Source organism: Schistocerca americana, chromosome 1 (assembly GCF_021461395.2).
Source record: "Schistocerca americana isolate TAMUIC-IGC-003095 chromosome 1, iqSchAmer2.1, whole genome shotgun sequence".
In the NCBI taxonomy this organism is placed as follows: Eukaryota; Metazoa; Arthropoda; class Insecta; order Orthoptera; family Acrididae; genus Schistocerca; species Schistocerca americana.
In genome coordinates, this window is record NC_060119.1 from 674,980,628 (window position 1) to 675,001,647 (window position 21,020).

At 36.6% G+C, this 21,020-nt stretch overlaps 1 protein-coding gene across 3 annotated transcripts in view; it reads left to right on the forward strand.

Annotated features, from left to right (window-relative positions):
• LOC124608658 (putative epidermal cell surface receptor) overlaps positions 1-21,020 on the forward strand; it is a 412,883-nt gene that overhangs the window by 356,406 nt on the left and 35,457 nt on the right. For all 3 annotated transcript variants that reach the window (XM_047140005.1, XM_047140004.1, XM_047140006.1), the window contains 3 exons: positions 5,674-5,842; positions 11,067-11,286; positions 20,586-20,698. In XM_047140005.1, coding sequence (XP_046995961.1) covers positions 5,674-5,842; positions 11,067-11,286; positions 20,586-20,698 — 502 coding nt within the window. The remainder of the gene's footprint in view (positions 1-5,673; positions 5,843-11,066; positions 11,287-20,585; positions 20,699-21,020) is intronic.

Genomic DNA, 21,020 nt, shown 5'->3' on the forward strand with positions numbered 1-21,020 from the left:
ATACTGATAATTTAAAACCAAATGTTTAGGCCTCAAATGTGAGTCTAAATAAATATAGTTACATATGCTTGTCTTGGCTATAATTGAGTGTGAGAGCTAACCTTTTTTAGGTTAAATACCATACTCAGATGCACTACTTTAAAAGCAATTTAGATAAATGAAGTGTCACACACAAATAACTTGTTTGAATAACATTGCTATTATGTATCAGAGTGTTAAAGGATTAAAAACCAGGTCAACAAACTTGTAGAGGATCAAAATTAAGTTGATGTATTACATCTGTCTGAGCACCACGTAATTCATATGTTAAACATAGAAGACCATAAATTAGCAGCCAATTTCTGTAGGGAAAATGTGGACAAAAGTGGAGTTTTCATGCATGTAAAAAATAAAATCAAGTTCAAATATATTCATAGCAGTAGTTCTTGCTTAGATCAACAATTCGAAGTCTGTGCTGTCTGTGGTTAACTGAGAATTCAATTAAAGAAAATGAGATCTTGGTTATTAAAGAGAACAGCCAAATAATTATTGATAGCAATTAGGTAGCCCATATATTTAATAACCACTTCCTTTGAAGTAGTTCAGAAGATTGACACAGACTATTCTAGGGATACAGCAATAGAATACACAAGAAGCAATGTCTGATGCATACAGTCAAATTACATTTACGAATACTCTGCTAAAGAAACTTAAGAATGTAATTAATTCCCCCCAAACAAAACAACTCTGATAGAGTTGACGATATCTAAAGTAAAGTACTAAAATCCTATTCTTTACATTTACGCAGTGTATTAACCACACATGTAAACATTACTATCACAGGAATAATTCCAGATGTACAGTACTGAAATATGCTACTGTCAAGACCCTTTACAAGGAAAACAGTAAGCAAGATATTAATAATTACTGTTCAGTTTGATGACTTACTTCTTCTCAAAGATACTGGAAAAGAATGTGGTGCAGGAACCATGACTCACCCTCTATCAAAATATCATACTTATTCAATCTCAATTTAAACTTGAAAATTGTCTCTCCAAAGAACATACTATTTTTGGATTCATAAATCATGTTATGCAAAATTTAAATGACAAAATATTCTCAACTGGTATTATCTGTGACTTGCCAAAAGCATTTGATCGTGCAGACTACATTATTCTCCTAGACAGTGGCAGATACATATGGGGGACGTGAGGGGTGTGCAGCTCTCCCCCCCCCCCCACCCCCCACCCCCCACCCCCCACCCCCCATTCCCAGCCCTATGAAGCTGAGTGCATTGCCACATTGCCACCCGTGCTGCCCTGGCAGTCAGCCTGCATGCTATTTGTTCGTTTCTTTTGTCAGTCGACTCAACTGATTTGAGTAGTTGTACTTTCCTATGTAGCATGCCCGTCCACGTCATCGTATTTTATATGTTTCTGTCTGGCACATAGATAGCTAACACATACCTATGAGAAAAGATGCGGCCATTCTAGTGATCTCGATATGTTATTCTGTCTGGCATTTGTTTGAGGAAAGTTGTGAATATTCTACTGTTTTCTTGTACAGAGAACCTTCAATATGTAGCATTATAAATATGGACTATTCACCAAGTAGGAAGCTAGTTCACATTCAGAAACAGAAATATTGAGACTGAAGAATGAATAAGTAAAAAGTTCTAGTTGTAGCAAGTGCGAGTGTGGAGATTAGTCAAGAGTGAGAGTGATCAGTTGATTATGAAGTATTAATAATAGTAATTCATAGTAATTTCTCAGTAAATATATTGTTACAAGACTTGTAACAATATTTTTACTAATAATGTATCATAAGGTGGCACTGTCTTTGTATAAGTGTATAATCAGTTTAAATAAAACTTTCTTAAACTTTGCATGTGACTTGATTATTTTTTATTACGGTAAAAGTAAAGGTAGCTCAAGATGTCTTTAGCGCCACCTCCTTGAGGTTTTTCTGTATCCGCCACTGCTCCTAGATAAGCTCAAATATTATGTTATCAGAAATCTTTCTAGTAACTGATTTCTATCTAACAAGGGAACCTCCCCGTTGCACCCCCCTCAGATTTAGTTACAAGTTGGCACAGTGGATAGGCCTTGAAAACCTGAACACAGATCAATCGAGAAAACAGGAAGAAATTGTGTGGAACTATGAAAAAAATAAGCAAAATATACAAACTGAGTAGTCCATGCACAAGACAGGCAACATCAAAGAGGTTGTTGGCTCAGTAGCGCCGTGGTCCCGTGGTTAGCGTGAGCAGCTGCGGAACGAAAGGTCCTTGGTTCAAATCTTCCCTGGAGTGAAAAGTTTAATTTTTTATTTTCAGACAATTATCAAAGTTCAGGTACTCACACATAATCAACTTCGCTCTCCAAAATTCCAGGACATGTTAAGATTTGCTTGGACATATGCAGGATTTGACAGTCTACACACGGAAAAATTTGAAAACGTTAAAAACATGTTTTGACAGAGCACAGGGAAAACTGTGCGACTGTGAAACTGTTGCATTCATTTGTTGCAGTTTGTGTGACAAACTCTTATGTTTTCGTAACTTTTTTGGGAGTGATTATGACATCCACAAGAAAACCTAAATTGGGCAAGGTAGAAGAATCTTTTCACCCATTCGCCAAGTGAACAAGTTAGGTGGGCCGACAACATATTCCTGTCATGTGACACACATGCCATCACCAGTGTAGTATAGAATATACCAGATGTGTTTTCCTATGGAGGAATCGGTTGACCTATGACCTTGCGATCAAATGTTTTCAGTTCCCATTGGAGAGGCATGTCCTTTCGTCTACTAATCGCACGGTTTTGCGGTGCGGTCGCGAAAGACGGACACTAAACTTATTACAGTGAACAGAGACGTCGATGAACAAACGGACAGATCATAACTTCGCGAAAATAAAAATTTCCACTTGAGGGAAGACTTGAATCAAGGACCTTTCGTTCCGCAGCTGTTCACGCTAACCACAGGACCACGGCGCTATTGAGCCCACATTATCCTTGATGTTGCCTGTGTTGCGCGTGGACTACTCAGTTTGTATATTTTGCTTATTTTTTTCATCGTTCCACACAACTTCTTCCTGTTTTCTCGATTGATCTGTGTTCAGTTTCTCAAGGCCTATCCACTTTGCCAACTTATAACTAAATCCGAGGGGCGTGCGATGAGGAGGTTCCCTTGTAAGAGGATACAGAGTGTTGCATTAAGGAACTTGTTGATTATACACAATGAAAAAGCATCTTCAGAATGAGGAACAATCACTCCAGCCATATGACAGGGATTGACATTGGATTCACTCTTGTTCTTGTTATATATGAATGATCTTCCATCATATACCCAAGAAATAGAAACATTACTCTTTCATGCTAATGCAAATGTTATAATGAAGCCTAACTGTGTACTTAAAACACTTGAAAATGTAAATAATATTTTCTTGAAAATTAATAAGTGGTCCTCTTCAAATGGGTGCTGTCACTGAAGAGACAGGGTGCATCTGAAAAGTTCTCAGAAAATAAATGAAACAAGAGTTACAAACAAAATATCTTTACTGCCCTTCAGAGTAGTCACCATTAGCTACAACACACTTCTGACATTGAATGTGAAGCTGTTGGCAACTGTCGGCAAAGTCTTCTTGTGGAATGACTCAAAGCACCATGCTCATGCATTGTTCTGTATCTACATCATCACAGGAGATGAGACCTGGTGCTACCAGTATGGTCCAGAGACTAAGTGACAGTCATTGTCATGGTGTTCAGTCTTCCCCACCCAAAAAAAGTCATCGGGCAAAATTGAAGACTAAGATGCTGTCGATAGCGCTGTTGATAGGCTTGATCTATCGTGAATTTGTACTTGATTGAGGTGGGGAAGATGATGAACACCATGTCATTGATCGTTGCTTGGTCTCTGGTTTGGATTGGTAACATTAGGTCTCATCTCTTGTAATGATTCAGATATCTAACAATGCATGATCATGCCATTTTGAGTGATTCCACCAGAGGCATCTGCTGGCAGTCTCCAAGAGCTTGACAACTGATGTCAGAAGTGTATTGTAATTAAAGGTGATCACTCTGAAGAGACCATTTACCAAACTTCCAGACACACTTTATAGAAAAAGCATAGTACATGCATTTCAATTCAGTAATTCCCACAAGGCAGTCCACACATTTAAAAGAAGAAGAAGGTAAATCAATAAAGGAAACAGAATATTCTGAATTTCTCGGAGTTTAGATTGATAGTGATAAGAAGTTGTACTGGACATCAGAGACCAAGTGAGGTGACACAGTGATTAGCATACTGGACTTGCATTCAGGACAACAACTTTTCAAATCCACATCTGACCATTCTGAGTGAAGTTTTCCATCATTTCCCTGTATTACTCCAGCCAAATGATGGGATGGTTCCTTTGAAAGGGCTTGACCAATTTTGTTCCCCATCCTTGAAGTAATCTGAGCTTGTGCTTCTCTATTGACCTCAATGTTGGTGGGGCATTAAGTCCTAATCTTCCTCCTTTGTTTGGAAGTCACATGGCACAGATCTTCTGAAATGTCTAAGCCATAGAACTTTTTCATAACACGCATCAGATTTTGACAAAAAAAAAAGTTGATTTTCTTTTCCTATTTTCATTCACTATGATCTTGTGGTATCATATTCTGGGGTCATTGTGGAACAAAATACAAAAGCATATAATAAGGATAATATGTGGTGTTCACTCTAGAACTTCATGTAAGTATCCTTTTAAAGAATTGAGCTTACTGTCAACAGCCTCTCAGTACATTTATTCCCTTATGATGTTTTTTGTCAACAATCAAATACAATTTGAAAACAACAGTAACACACTACAAGGAGAAATTATTTACACTATCCACCACTAATCCTCAATGTGATACAGAAAGGAGTTGAGAAATCAGGCACAAAATACTTTGATGACCTACTGAATGATGTAAAGAATTTATTGGTTAACAAAATTAACTTCAAACAAAAGTTGAAACTGTATGAGTTACAGAACATGCAAATAACTAACTCCATCTGTAGAGAATGGCATTCTACTGCATTGAAATCTGGAGCAATCTTCTCAATAAATGCTACATAGTAACACAAGCAGTAGTGCACTTTTCAGATAGTAAGTTGCTAATAACTGCTGAGAAATTTATATTTGATATTACCAATCAAGTTTTGTGATTTTGAAGGCCTGCGATGACAGAAACATTTTCAGAGCTGCAGTTTCCTGCCAACAGGACAAAGAGAGGGGGGGGGGGTGCATAACTTTTGTCTTCTGAACACTGCACCTCCATACTCACAATAAAATCACAGAATTTCATATTACTAGGTGGAAGCAAACGTACACCTAGAATAAAGGTGACACAAATGCTACCTTTTGCTATCAAAAGATCCTCATTTAGCAAAAGAGATGAAGCCTGTTGAAACTCAGTTCTTCTTTGCCTCTTTGTAAACCATTACTTTGAGTCTTTCCACACAAGAGTGGCAAATGTGGTAGTTGTACGTTTTCTGCTTCAGCTATATTCTGCCTAGTGTTTGCTGATCCTTAAGTATGTTTTCTTGCTTATAATCTGTGAAATTATCATGCTTTTCCTTACTACAAGATCACCTTTCATCTCCTTAAATCACAATTTTGTGTACTGTAAAGAACAATGTACTAATGAAATTAATATTTATTGACAAAGGTGTACACAGCAACGCCACTCATACACCGTTCAGTAACAAAATATCGCCTGGAGAATCTGCGACCAAGCTCACAATATGAAATTGCTATCTTTTTCATACCCTTTCATGGTCAGACCACAGAACTGCAAGCAAGAGAAGGACTACTTGTGTCAACAACAGCCCTCCATGGTATGTAAAACCACAATCATGTAAATTTTTAGAACTGATTTACTAAAATAAATTTTCTGTTGTTATAACTATTATTGTACATTTAAAAATGCTGGACTGCTTATTTTAAAAATTAGTAGTCTGTATTTTATGATCGTGGTTAACTGATATAAAAATTATAAAATTCCTGCAGGAAATTCTATGCAAAACGTCTACTTTGAGATGATGATTTCATAGAAGAGTAAATACCATGCACTAACTTGCCCACAAAGACAATTTTAAACATAGTATTGTACTTCAAAGATTTTTTTAATATTCTGTGTGTTCTGGAAAAATGCCAATGTTGAGATACTGAAAGCTGATTACTATAAAAATTTCAAAACACTTAAGGGGAGTATTACATGCCAGAAAATCATTTTCATGTAGTCAGACCTATATGTTTTTAATGTGACATCTATAAGACCAGTACTGCATTTAAGACATTAGAGTTAATTACAATGAAAGAAATAATGGAGGGGAAGTCTCTCTCATTCATCTGTAAATGAACCTAGGAGTGAATTTAGAGCTACATTGCAAGTAATAGTATTCATTTATTGCGGCATTACAAGTTAGTGTATTGTAAACAGTCATTTGCTGTTACAGCTGGAGGTAGCTACTTTCTTTGAAAAGTACTTGGGTAATCAAGTGGACATTGACATATCAAATGGTTCAAATGACTCTGAGCACTATGGGACTTAACATCTCAGGTCATCAGTCCCCTAGAACTTAGAACTACTTAAACCTAACTAACCTAAGGACATCAACCCATCCATGCCCGAGGCAGGATTCGAACCTGCGCTGCGACCGTAGCAGTCGCACGGTTCCAAACTGAAGCGCCTAGAACCACTCGGCCACCAGCGGCCGGCATTAATGTATAAACAGAAGTAAAAACAGAAGCTATTTAATGCAACTAAGAAGCAGCATATACTTTTCAAAATACTCAGTTTCCTTCTAATGTACTAGGTTTACTTTAAGTGGCATATGCATAAATAGCATTAGGCCAGACAATGATGATTTATTGTAAATACAATACACACCTTCTAAAAGTTGCTTCTATTGTGTTAACAACAGTATGAAAAGCATAGATCACTACTGACCATAAAGAAGACGCATTGAGTTGCAGACAGGTACAAAGAGAAGGCTGAGCTTTCAGGCAAAGCCTTCTTCGGAAATGAAATGTACACGCATTGACACAAGCAAGCACAGCTTACCACACTCACATGACTGCTGTCTGTGGCCAGAATTCAACTGCAGTGGATGGAACCATCAATTTGGAGAGGAGAAGGGAAGGGGGAAGGACAGGAAGGCTACAGATGGCGGAAGAGAACTGACTGCTGTCTGGCAGAGTGTCTGATGGAGGCAGAACAAGGCTCAAGGCTGCCAGGTGCAGAGTCAGGAGAACGTTGAGGCAGGGGGGGGGGGGGGGGGAGATGATGTGCCTATCTGCACCTCAGTGTGTCATCTTTATGGCAAGTAGCAATATCCCTTTCATAATATTGTTGATATTCCAACCTGGACTTTGCATTATTATATTTTCTTAGTGTATATCTCCACTTGTTCCACAAGATTAAAGGTTCTCCTTCTTGGTAGGAGGAAACAATGAAGGAATGAAAAGTACACTATGTCTATAGTCCTTCACAGAACAGAAATTAAACACAAGAAATGGACAAATGCAATAATATTATTGAAATACAGGGTGGTTATAATTAGATTTTTGCTACCTGAGAGGCCTCCAAGAAAAACAGGTGATTGTAGGACAATGAAACTTTGTAACAACATGCGGAAGAGAAAAATGAATAAAGGTGCTTCAGTATGCCACAAAATGTTCCAAGGCCACATGTCATCAGCTGGAGCCCTTGCAAGAAACATAAGAGCAAGTTCTTCTTTAATGTCTGCATCATGTTGTAAAAGTTGGTGAGTACTGTGGAGCTTGTACAGTTACCATTCACAGTTGTTTGCAGCATTTTTCAAACAGTGGACCATAAAATTTTGGTTGTCATGACACAGATTGTGCTCTACTTGAAGATCACACTTTGTGGCCTACATTCTCGGCCATGGCAACAGTAACTTCAACAATTTGTGATGCAGTTGGCCATTGGCCTCTTCCAGGCATGATTTTCAAATCACTTGCTAATTCGAACTTCTCAATCATGTTCTTCAACTCTGGGGTGGAATGATGACCTCTCAATAATCTTTTAATGTGTCAGTACTCACAAAGAGTAGTGACACTATTGCTGTTGTTTTGATAAAACAGCTTTACAAGTGAAGCTCTGCTCACCTTGTCCAGACCCATGTTGACTCTCTGCAACTTTGTAATCCAAACTGATGCTTGTGTTTCAGCCTACTTCACTATAGCAGTACCAGTGTCTAACAGCAGATCATGATCCTAACACCACAAATCCTGCAGCACACAATCTGAACATTAATATAAAGTTGGGTTGACATTTGATAAATAGTTTTCTGTCTACACTGGCTCATGTGGCATAAGTTTAAACATAACCATTCAATATATTATATAGAATGTTCAATTGAACATGCATCTAAAGTGACTGATAAAAGAGAGATGTTTACATTGCAAAGGAAATTGAATTCATATTATGTCCCTGTTGACTGTTACATCAATTTGCATTTCGCCAGATGAAGATGGCAGCAATTGGCCACAATACATTTCTTCTGATATTGAAGAAATTGCTGAAGGAGAAATCTTTGTAATTACTCAAGTTCAAATAAAAGCAAAGCTTAATTCAAAGAAATTATGCATGATTGACAAATCTTTCAGAGCAATTTCACAACTTTTCAACTGAATGACAGGTCTGAAATGTATATAAAATCATTAAGAGAGTCCAAAATCATAATTCCATTAGACAATGTAACTCTCATTGTTGAGTGCTTTTTCACTGTACAGTCTTTAACATTTTGTGTGTTGTGTTTTTGGGTATCAAGCCATGTTCAGAATCTGTCCCTCTCTTGCACACTGAAATTTTTGACAAGATACTGCGTATCAGTCTACTCTTAATATGGTGTATCTCAATTTTGTATGTGTGTGTTATGACAACCTGGGCTTGTTATCGTGATATGGTGATGTAAAGTTTGCTCAGGAGCTACAATTTCCCATTATTCATTTGCTCACCTTGTTATTTGTACAAACTCACCAATATATCTTGGTCAGACTTCTTTTCTCACAATGTGTCATATGCTGTAGTCTCATTTACAATAATCTTGCATAACAAAGTTTGCTCATTATTCAGAACATCACAAATACATTAAGAAGGACCGATTGCAATTGAATTTTACAGACAGCAGTGTCTCTCTTGCTCCTGTGATGTCATTGTTATTGTCATGGCTGTTCTTCTTCCATCATATCTCCAAGGCAGACCCGATGACACAGAATAAACTGCCCAATGGGAAAGTACCATGAACACAGTAAGATGGCTTGCAGATTTGTTGTGTCCATCCACTCCAGGGTACATGCACATAAGGAAAACAAACTTCCAAAAAAAGCAGTCTATACCAATTCATTACTTAAATAAACTTTTTTATTGTAGCAGTCATCATTCATTGGTCAGCAGATGGTTTCGCAACACATCACTTAAACAAAGTTATATGTTACATTACAGTATTAACATTTTGTGCTGTAAGTTAACTACATCTCATTCTTGTTTCCTGATCTGACAGCTTTTGATGATTACTTGATAGCCAAAGTGTGAAAAATTTGAAAGTTTATACATTAAAAATATGATCAAGATGGATCTTCCATTGTCTCATTAAACTTTTGCAAATACATTCTCAGGAAAATAAAGATACCCAAAATTAAGGAGAAGAAGATCAAATGCATAAAGATCAAAGTATGTCTGTTAAGGCAGTGTTAAACAAAATGTTATGGCACAGAATGCGACGTGATTTAGTTAGCCTAAAGATATTGTTTAGAAGCCATTGAGGATTACAACATATCTGTAACGGTGCTAGAATAGAAAGTGGTTGACAGATGTATGGATCAGGTCTAGCACTTGGGTTTTGCATAGGGATTTGTTTTCCAGTGATAAGTGTCCTACAGTAGGGGCATGATAACAGAGCAGTATATTGTGTAGATTGGTTGGCAAACAGTGTAGCACTTTGTGGGAAGGGTGAGAACAATAGATGGAAGGATATTCCCCATTTTAGGGTAAGTTGAAGGTAATTGAAGCCTTGGTGGGAAATGTAATTTAATTTGTTTGTCCTTGTCTTGTACCTAGCAATAAAGGAGTTCTCCTTTTGGGCCCTGCAAACCATTAATTATTCTGTGAGATTGATTGTTGGTCATTGTAAATGCAGTATCTGTGAGTAACCAGGTTATACAGCTTTTGGTGTGGACTGATATGATTGTTAGTGCACAAAGATCATTATAGGGCAACAGATGAAACAGAGGTAAACATATGTCAAGGATCATATGAAGGAAATGGAGAAGCTGTTTAGGTACCATGAGAATTAAGGTAGGGGCTCAAATCATAGTAATGTCATCCAAAAAACATAAATCTTATTTGGTGTTTGGGATTATCAGTAGGTTAAAATTATTCCTCAAGGAGATCCAAAGTAGCCTGAGGTGGGTATTGTGTATGGCAATGTCTTAGACTAGCTTCCCTGGAAAAAAAGTTGTAGTGGGTGAGGGTATAACTGATCATGGTTACCAGGAAGGATTTTGTACATTTGGAATCACTGATGGCAAGACAGTGCCCTTCAGGGGTGTTGGCAGAGAAGGTGGTAGCATCATATTGACAAACAGAACACCAGGTAATAAAGGAACAGGAACTACAGAGAGCTTGTGAAGGACATGGTTAATACATTCGATGCAGTAGGATATGGTGTTGATACAGTTTGATGACCCTGATCTAAAAGAGCAGTACATCCTTTAGTGAACCCACAAAGGAAATGGGACATGTTGATAGAATCTGTGAGGGAAGTGGTGAGAAGAATGAAAGTTCATGCATGCAATAATGAAAAGATCCAGGAGGAAAAGGTCACTTTTTAGGGAAGCAAACAGTGAGATATATTTCATGTGTTTTCTCCATACACCAATAACTGGAAATAAATTATGCTTACTGGTGTGTGTGTGTGTGTGTGTGTGTGTGTGTGTGTGTGTGTGTGTGTGTGTGTGTGTGTGTAGGGCAGGTGGGTGGGTGGGTGTGCACGCATGCATGTTGGAGGCTACCAAATTGTGACTTTGTTACAGATCCATACTTCTTCGAATTAAAAGTCGATGTTTCCCAGCTCAAAGCAACTTCAGTTGAAATACAATGGGATGGCGTCCCTTATCCACCAGACAAGTATGTCAACGTATTTCGTGCTATATATCAGAGTGATGCTGGCAAAGAAGACTTCAGTACCTTCAAAATTGTCAAGAGAGATGCACCACCCAAGGCTATAATCCAAGATCTTAAGCCAGGAACCAGGTCAGTGTTCCTATTGATGTAGAATAAAGTTATTAATCTATTTAATTATTTTCACTACATATTCAGTTTAAAAGTATCAGTTTTACTCAAAGCACAAGATATAAATGAGTTTTGAAGTTAACAAAAAGTGCTTAATGTTAGTCTGTCTTTATATTAAATGAGAGCTCCAATGCATCAGAATCAGAATTTTATTGTTTTATAACATACATGTTAAATCATTGATTTAGTGTAAGGGAGACCTATCAAGCTTACCACTATAATGGATTGTACATGGAATACAACATTTAGTAGAATTATAAAATATCTGAATATATGTGTACTATTAATTTTTATCATGCTCAAATGGCCAGATCACCATTAAAAAATTAATCATTAAAATAACAGCATTTTTGTAACAGATGCTATATACTTTCTTTTTACTGAATCAGGCTCAGTCTTTTGAAACTATGTCATTTTTTGACTAATTTATATTTTCACTGCATATATTGTGGCTTCTGTGTGAAAAGATTGAGACTATGGGTAGAAAGCATGAAACATTCTTTGTTTCTAGTTTTCACATCCATGCTGAAAGTTGTTTGGAGCAAACAAATCTGGATGGCTATTTGTGAGAAGAAGTATTTCATAAGAATGCAGCGAGAGAACACTTAGTATGTTTAGGCCTCTTAATAGTGGCCAACAAGATTCCCTTGGCTTCGCACTGCACATAATGCTAATAATTGGTTTCTTGTCAAATTGCTAGCATTTCCCCAAAAGGTAATGTGGTATCTCACTATTGCCTCAAAGTAGCTATGGTACACTACCTATAGGAAGATACAAAATTGTGAAATGAGTAACAGTAGTTGTTTTTAGATACATTGTTGACCAGAGGTAAAGTTGTCCTAAGGCATATTGTGAGTACTTTCTGAACACGTTTCAACTGACGTCTGAGTGATGTGGCACAGTGATGAACATGCTGAACTTCCACTCAGGGACAGTGGGCTTCAAATCCTCCATTGATCTTCCAGATTTAGATTCTCCTTATAATCCCTAAAAATGCGCTATAAATGTTGTGTTACATCCTTTGAAATGGCCACGGCCAATTTCCTGCCCCATCCTTCTCTAATGCGAGGTTCCCCTCTGTCTCTAACATTCTCATCACTGACAGAACAACCTAGGTCTTCAACTAAAATAAAATTCAGAGCAATTTATGTTTGAACATCAGTTCACTGAAATACTGGAGGAAGATTTCATGCTGTTTTTGCAGATGAGGAAAAGGACCAAGAACGATGACAACTTCCATAGATCAATAGACCCATATGTAGTGTGGCCAAAAGAATACAAAGTATCTATCCACGATATTTGATACATACAGGTTGGAGCAAATAAAAGGGGCCTGGAGAAGAGAGTTGCAGGATACAGAGAAGTATACCAGAGGAAAGGAAATTCAATACTAACCTGACGATAGCAGATGTCGAAATTGACCACCGTTCAGGTCTTGACACTTTTGGGCCCTGGTAAGCAAGTTTCTGAAGGCGGGTCAAAGGAAATTCTTGCAATGTCATATGAAATGTTCTACTGTGGTTCTTGACAACTATGAGGGTTGTTGTGATACACCTTACCCTTGAGGTCTCCCCACACAAAGTAATTGCACAGTAACAGATCAGGTGACCTGGGTGGCCAGCTAGGGCCACAACCAGATTGACCTCTGCTAACAACTCCACCAGGCGTGAATAGTGTCTAAATGTGCTCCAAGGTTCATCTGGCTGTATGGGCAGTCGTTCCATTCTGTTGGAAGTATACATATTTTGCCAGGCATTGTGAATCATCTAGGCACCAGAAGACATGTGGCACAAATTATATATATGTTCCATCCTGTCAATGGATGTTCATGCACTATCATATGTAAAACAATAATGCATTTATGCAGCATCATATGCCTGAATAAGCACAATGAGGCAACAAAACAATAAAAATATATGATACCAAAATTCAGCTCTGTATTTATTTCTATTTTATTCTAAAACAGTACAAAACAACTAATTTATCCAAATATTCTTAACTTGGACTCTTCCATTTATCTGACAGAACATTATTATAGATAGAAAATGATCTTTCTTCATCAAAAGATGCAGCAGGCTCTTATTCAAATGAAGAAATTTTGAACAAAGTCAGATAAAGTTGGAATCTTGTTACACTTTTGTCACAAAAAACTCCCCCCCCCCCCCATTTCCCTTGATCTGTTTTGATTGGTTGATTGATTTTTTATTGGTCCAGTTTTATCGTACAGCTCAAATGGGACAATTGATATTGGACAAGAGTCAAAGATAATGCATAGTATTAGCAAAATAGTAGGCTAACTAAAATTAGGTACCTATTACAATTAATTTTGTTACATATTCAGAAATTCTCTGACAGAATAGAAACAGTGCTTTATGAGAAGTGCCTTTAGTTTAACTTTAAACATTGAATGAGTAGCATTTTTTATTTCCTCTGGTATCTTATTGTGTAGTATTACACCAATGTTAATTATGCTCCTCTGATAGGTGGTTGTTCTGTGATATTTTTGATGTATGTTTGATTTCCCTCTGGTACTATAGTTGTGTACATTTTTGTTCTGTAGCAGTTTGTCTGTTTTCAGGAGGTAGTCCCAAGTGAACAAGATAGTTTCGTAAATGAATAAACTTAGAACATTTAGAACACCAAGCTCAGTAAAATAGGATTTACAGGACTCCATCTTTTTAAGGCCACAAATTATTCTTAAAGCTCTTTTTTACATTCTAAAAACCTTTAAACTGTGAGTTGAGTATCCCCAGAAAATGATTCCATATCTGATTAGTGAGTGGAACTGTGCATAGTATGCCTGCAGTACTGTTGTTTTGCTTTTTGTAGCCTTTAAAATTCTTAGGCCATAGCATACAGATGATAGTTTTCTACACAAGTTATTTATGTGTGTGTCCCACTTTAAGTCTTGTTGAACCCATAGACCCAAAAATTTTGTGATACTTACATTTTCTAGGGGATCATTTTTTAATTGGGCTTGAATAGACGTTTGATTAGTTGGAGGAATTAAATGAAAATCTACACACACAATTTTATCAGTATTTATAATGAGTCTGTTGTTTGTGAACCACTCAGAAAGTCTTTTCATAGAACTTTTTTCTGTGGACCACAAAGTTTGTGGACTGGATCCAGTGAGCAATATGCTGGTGTCATCAGCAAACAGGATAGTTTTTGTGGGACTCATATATTCAACTAATTCGTCCAAATAAATCAAGAAGAGTAGTGGACCTAAGATTGAGCCCTGTGGTACACCATATTTTATTGGTAATTCCATAGAAAGAAGGAGTTGTTTCTTGTTTCATTCATTTTGTTAAATTCATACTGAAGTGATACTTTCTGCCTGCAGTTTTTAGGTATGAACACAACCAGCTATGTGCTACACCTCTTACTCCTCGTCTTTCTAATTTTTCAAGGAGAACGTTATGGTCCAGGACGCCGAAGGCTTTTGATAGATCTAGAAAAATACCTGCAGCTAATTTATGTTGTTCAAGGGATTTTAAAATGCAGTCTAAGAACTTGAAAATTGCTGTCTGTGTAGATTTAGACTTTCTAAAACCATATTGTTATGCTGTAAGAGGTGCATATTTATTTATGAAACTTAAACGCCTGTCATAGAAGAGTTTTTCTAGAATTTTTGAGAAGGAACTTAACTGTGACATGGGTCGGTAGTTTGATATGTTTCAGAAGAATGTTTTTTTAGCAGTGGTGAAACTTTTGCAATTTTAAAAATATCTGGAAATACACCAGCTTTAAAGAGAGGTTGAAAATTTTTGCCAAGGGGTTTGCTATGTGGTGAACACATGCTTTTAATATGAAATCAGGTACTTCATCAATACCACTTGACATTTTATTGCTTAATGATTTAATTTTACTTATAATTTCATTGGGGTTTGTTTCATGTACATACATAGAAGCAGTTGAGATCACTGACTTGCTGGAGAAACTTGGGACTGGTCCTTGACTGTGTACTTGAATGAGGTCTTCAGCTAGTGAGGTGAAGTATTCGTTGAATTTTTCCACAACTGAATTAGGGTCTGTGGCTTTTGAGCCTTCTAGTGTTAATGATACATTCTTTTTCTTTGGCACTGAACTACAAATTTGTTTCTTTATAACTCTCCACGTGGATCTCATTTTGTTAGATGAGTTTCTTATCAAATTGTCATTCCACATAATTTTTGACTCTTTGACTACTCTACCATAGATTCTTTTGTAGGCTTTTGTATAATCTGTGAATGCTTGGGTTACTCTATATTTCTTACAACAGTACTGCAGAAATCTGTTTCTCACACTGGAAATTTTTATGCCTTTAGTTACACATTGCTTATTATTGTTAGGTTTTACTGTTTTTACTACTTTTGGAAATGCTACATTAAAACAGTGAAGAAAGATGCTCTGAAATCTCATGTAGATGTTATCAACATTGTTCTGAGTGGCGATGCTTTCCCAGTTTTCCTTCACCAGTAAGAGATTAAAAATTCTAATGTTATCTTCGGAAAAGGTTCTTTTTTCAACTACTTTTCCAGAACTATTACTACTTGTTGGCATTTCTATACACAGCAGCTGTGCCTCATGATCACTATAACCCATGCTCAGTACTATGCTTGTGCATTTGTAATTTGTTTCTGAGATGAATATTTGGTCAATAATGGAATTTGTGCATTCTGTTAATCTTGTTGGGCAGTGTATTGTGGGGGTCATATATATCAAAGCATCTCTGGGGCTGCTGTCTTTTGAAAAACCAATATTGAAATCTCCACAAAGCACTATCTTCATGTTTAGTGTACTGATCCTGTTCAGCAGAACCTCTAGTTTATTCATGAAGACTGATAGTTTTCCACTCGGTGCTCTATATATGTTAATAACGATGAAATTAAGCTCTGGCAGTTTGGTAATGGAAAGTTCAAAGTCTCTTTCAACTGAGTCAATTTAACTTTTACTGACATCACAGAACTTTGTTTATTTGTGACTGAACGTTATGGTGTAGTATAGCAAAATCTGGGTATTTAGTAACTTCAGTTGAAACTATTTCTGATTCTTTATCTAATGGCATTTATAATACAGCACTTACCCTAAAAAATTTTCGCTATCTTTCTTGTGTGTGGCTTCTGTTTGCTGGTGGCAATCAGCTGGTGAGTTAACTTCTGGAGATTGTATAAGTTTTGCTTCATCCACATCTGTCCACTTCAGTTTAAATCATTTCGTAATTTTCGTTTGGCTGATGACTTGATTGTTTGTTTCTTGCCTAATCGGTTTAAACCACTTGGTAATTTGGGTTTGGCTGATGGCACAGCTTGTAGCTCATCTACAGCACTTCTCAATCTTCGTTTGCTTGTCACTCATACTTTTTTCTTCACTCTTCTTTGAAATGCAAGTAAATGTTTTTTTGGTTAGTAATTTCTTTCCTGGTGTATTTAAATGAAGTCCATGGACTGTATGGAACCTTCACTCCAATCTGTTTATATCTACAATATCAACATTCTTAAAGTTAGTGCATATTTCAGTGAGACACTCGTTTGCAACATTAATTTCGTGGTTCACACACGACCAGGTTGGTAAATCATGACGATGTGGGATGTTCACAATGAGTACATTTGTGTGGGTTAAATTATTTAAACATTTCCTCATTTCTGTAATAACCTTTTATGTCTTGTTTCTATAGACGTCGTTTGATCCTCCTATTAACACGGTGAAATCGTCTTTATTCAAACTAGCTACATCAGTTGATGTTGTTAGGTCTGTTATTTCACTCAATGGAGCCCCTGGCTTTATGAAACCAGATGCCTTGAAACTACATGTTCTCATCAACATTGCAGAAATTTCATGGCTGTGACTATCACCTAACACACAGATTGTATTGTGTTTCATACTTTTTGTAACCAGAGGATTTAAGGTTATTCTTCTCACCTGACTAGTGTTGTTTTTTTGGCGCACGTATTCTAAATGTTCTTCAGTTTGCAGTTTTGCTGGAGATATATTTTTTAACGTAGTTTCCATTGTTACATTAAAGTCTGTGGTAGTGTAGGTGTGTGCACTTATTTTCGTAGTTTTTAGAGTATCTCGACACAGTATTTTCACTGTTTGACCTTCTTACAACAAACAACGGTTTGCCTACTTTGTTTTCCAACTTTTCCACCCTTTCCAATGTGTTCACTGAATCCACGGCAGAAAGCACTTCAAAAGAGTTTTTTTGCACAAAATTTTCACTGTCTTTCAGATCTTTTACCTTCTGAGTGCAACTTCCTTCACTCATTATCTTCCATTTTCCTGAAACCGTGTCTTCTTTCTTCATTAGCGTCGCATGTTTTCAGATTGTAGTGTACTTATTTCCACCTTTTGAGCATTGATTGTAAACTGTAGACTGGATATCCATTTTTTCATGTTCAGTATTTCATTCTTACAACTCGCACACATTTTCCTTTTACTAATGAAATTTACGTTTTTTTGTGGAGACACGTTATACACTTTCAACTTGGCTGCCATATTGCATCATGGACACGACCTCTCTTCTTGCGGCCGTAGTAGGAGCCATACTAAACTTTATAATTCGACAAAAATGTGTCAAGTACCCTGTTCATCAGATTACAGGAAGTGCAGATTTCAGCCACTTCCGTTTGTTGGTGACAAAGTGTTTCATTGTCAACCAACTTCATAATACAAACATGGAAAGGAAACAGTTCAGGGATGCTTCGCTGCCATATTTTACATGTAGCTGTATGAAGCAGTGTCCTGCACACAACTGCTTAAATTTTTAGCTTCTTGGTTTACAGTCTGCAAATTTCATATTGAGCTCACCTCAGAGGTAATTGGTGAGAGGCTAAGGAGTGTGGGAGTATGTTGAGCAATTATGGTGATGGTAAAATACTTTTCATTCTGCATAGCTCAAGTACAAGAATTTGCACAACTCGCCATTGATAGCAATGACTGGCAGGGGTGAGAGAAGGTATGAAGTACACTGACTTGTATGGAACTGAAGTAGGGCACTTGAGCACATTACGTTTACAGACTGTGAGAAAAATCATGAACTTACTCACATTATGCAAATTTGGTCTAATTCATACAAAAAGCAATAATAAAAGATGATATCATGCAAGTCATTGTAATATATGCACTGAAACCAGAAAATAACGCAATATAAATGTCTTAAAGCATGCCATTGTACCAAAAAAGTGTTTGAACCATGCATTTACTCCCCAAATGGAACTGACTTTCAAGTTGTACAGAAGAATAAATCAACACCTGAGTGATTGAAGCCATTAATGTGTGTAAAATAATAATCATTATCATCACTTTCAAACACTGTAAGCTGCATTGATAAAATAGTTGATCTGTGACTTGCATTCAGAATTCAGATTCATGTTTCTCGAATGATAAAATTCAGTGATTTTGTACACAGAAGCATTTCAAGTAATGCTGGATATTATGAATAAGATAACTGTTTTCATTTTAAATAATCCATTACAGTACATCATTTTATAAGACTTATACAAAACTGCCATTAAATATTATTTCAACTATCTGTACATAATGAGTACTTTCAGTTGGAAGTTAAACTATGGTGATAAATATGTATAACAATGTAGTTAAATATATCATTGTGTATTTTGTTGTTTGCTAATCAGGTGTATCGTTTACCACCACAATAGTTGAATCTTTGTTGGTTACTTTACAGAATCCATAATACTAATATCAAAGACTGATCATTAAAACATCTGTACTGTACTGTACTGTACTGTATTCTTTTATTGATGCTATTCACATTTTTGTACTTTTTACCTGTGGATCGTAGAAGGCAGTGAAGAATTACTGTTTCACAAATGTGGTACCTTCAGATGAGGTGATTTTGGATGGTTTTGTCATTGTTCTAATCATAACTTGTGTAGCTTCTGTTAGATTGCTTTGTTTGTTGCAGGATTGATGGGGTATATGTGTAACAGATAAAATATACTAAAATTTACCTATATTTGCTATATTTACCTGTATTTGCTGGAATAGACAAACAGTGTCCACAATCACCACAAGGATTGAGGTGATTTCAGACTCATATGCTTTTTTCTAAATGTGTCCGAAGTTTCAAAGTATATGGGGGGAAGTCAGACAAAAATTGACTTTTTTTAAATTATACAGTCTTCTTATCAGATTTTACTGGCCTTTCCTACATTTTAAGGTTCTGCATCATTATGAATAGGTGATAAGGATTGAGATAGTGAATTTCATATATTAAAGATCAATTTTTATTATGATACCTTGTTTCAACATTTCCTCTTCCTCCTCATTTAGTACTGGTTGTCCTCCCATTCTACTCCTGGTAAATTGTTAGAAAAGCCAGATTTATCGAGGTGGCCATTCACTAAACATAAATATCCAAGTTAGTGAATAGGAATTCCCAATATGCAACCCTCAAGATACCTTGCTTCATCATTTCTTCTTCTCCCTCCTCATTTAGTTCTGGTTGTCCTCCCAATCTTTTTTGATGTAGTTCCTGCACTTTATTTTGTATGGTCAGTCTAGGTCTATTACACAAATCGCATGCTTTTCTGTGTAATAATTTGCTACACTGAATCTCACGAACAGCATTATCTAAAAGTTCCATGTCATAATTACACTGTACTTTAGCACCTCTCATGCTTTTATATGTCCTCCCACCCCACACAGTACATAATTTTGTACAAGTCATCATTATTTTACAATTTAACATGAAAAACTTGACGAACTGATATAGGAATTGTCTCAAAGACATAGGAGACCGACCTCGTTAACAACTGAGGTTATAATACCTTCCCACCAGCTGCAACAGTAGAAAGTTTCCGCTTGATGATACTACATGAACTTTCAACACTAATACTGTTCATCAGATAGTTAACTAGATACATAATTGACCCAAAATAAAAGTGACAGATCGTAATAAATACAATCTCACACTTAAAATAACTGGCACGCAGAAGTGTAAGTGAGTGGTAATTCATTGCTATGCAGTGAGAAAGAGCAAATAAACCATACTGTGTGAAATCCCCCAGTGTCTGAAATCGCCCCATTTGGCAGTACCTTAAAGATTAATTAGCAATTTCAGGGAACCAATGTTTAAGGTGTAAAGAGACCATTGCCGTACAATAAGGAGCCTGTTCGCAAGCAATATTCAGTTGTAAACCAAGCCAACACTTTTCTTTTTACTTTTCATACTTAAAACATGTTATTGCTGAGAGAGGTGAGTGGGAGAGAGAGAATGACCGTGTGAAAAATTTAACAACTGAGCAATTTTATAGGTATCGCTTGTGGCTGGAGGCATACCTGACAAATGGCAAAATAAAAAAGAGCAATGTGAAGGACTTCATGACAAAACCTGCATCTGTAGCTCCAGAAGGAAACAGTATCCAAGGTATGTGCAAATTTTCTATGCTCGAATGTTCAAAACAACAAAGATTTGTAGTACATTATTTGCAAGAGTGTCCTTTAAAGGTGGAAGACACTACTTTCCCAAATGAGTTTCTCAAATTGATAATGCTTGCAGTATAATCTTGCCAAAATTAGCTATTTTCTTACTAAAGAAGCAGTAATGTCCCTCAGTCTCCATCCTTTCGTAGTTTTATCTTGCGAAATTTCAGTTGCAGATGCTGCCCATTAACAGCTTTTATTTGATAGAAATTGAGAACAAGTTGTGTAAGTTGCAGACATACAAATTACACTATAGTTTGGAATTG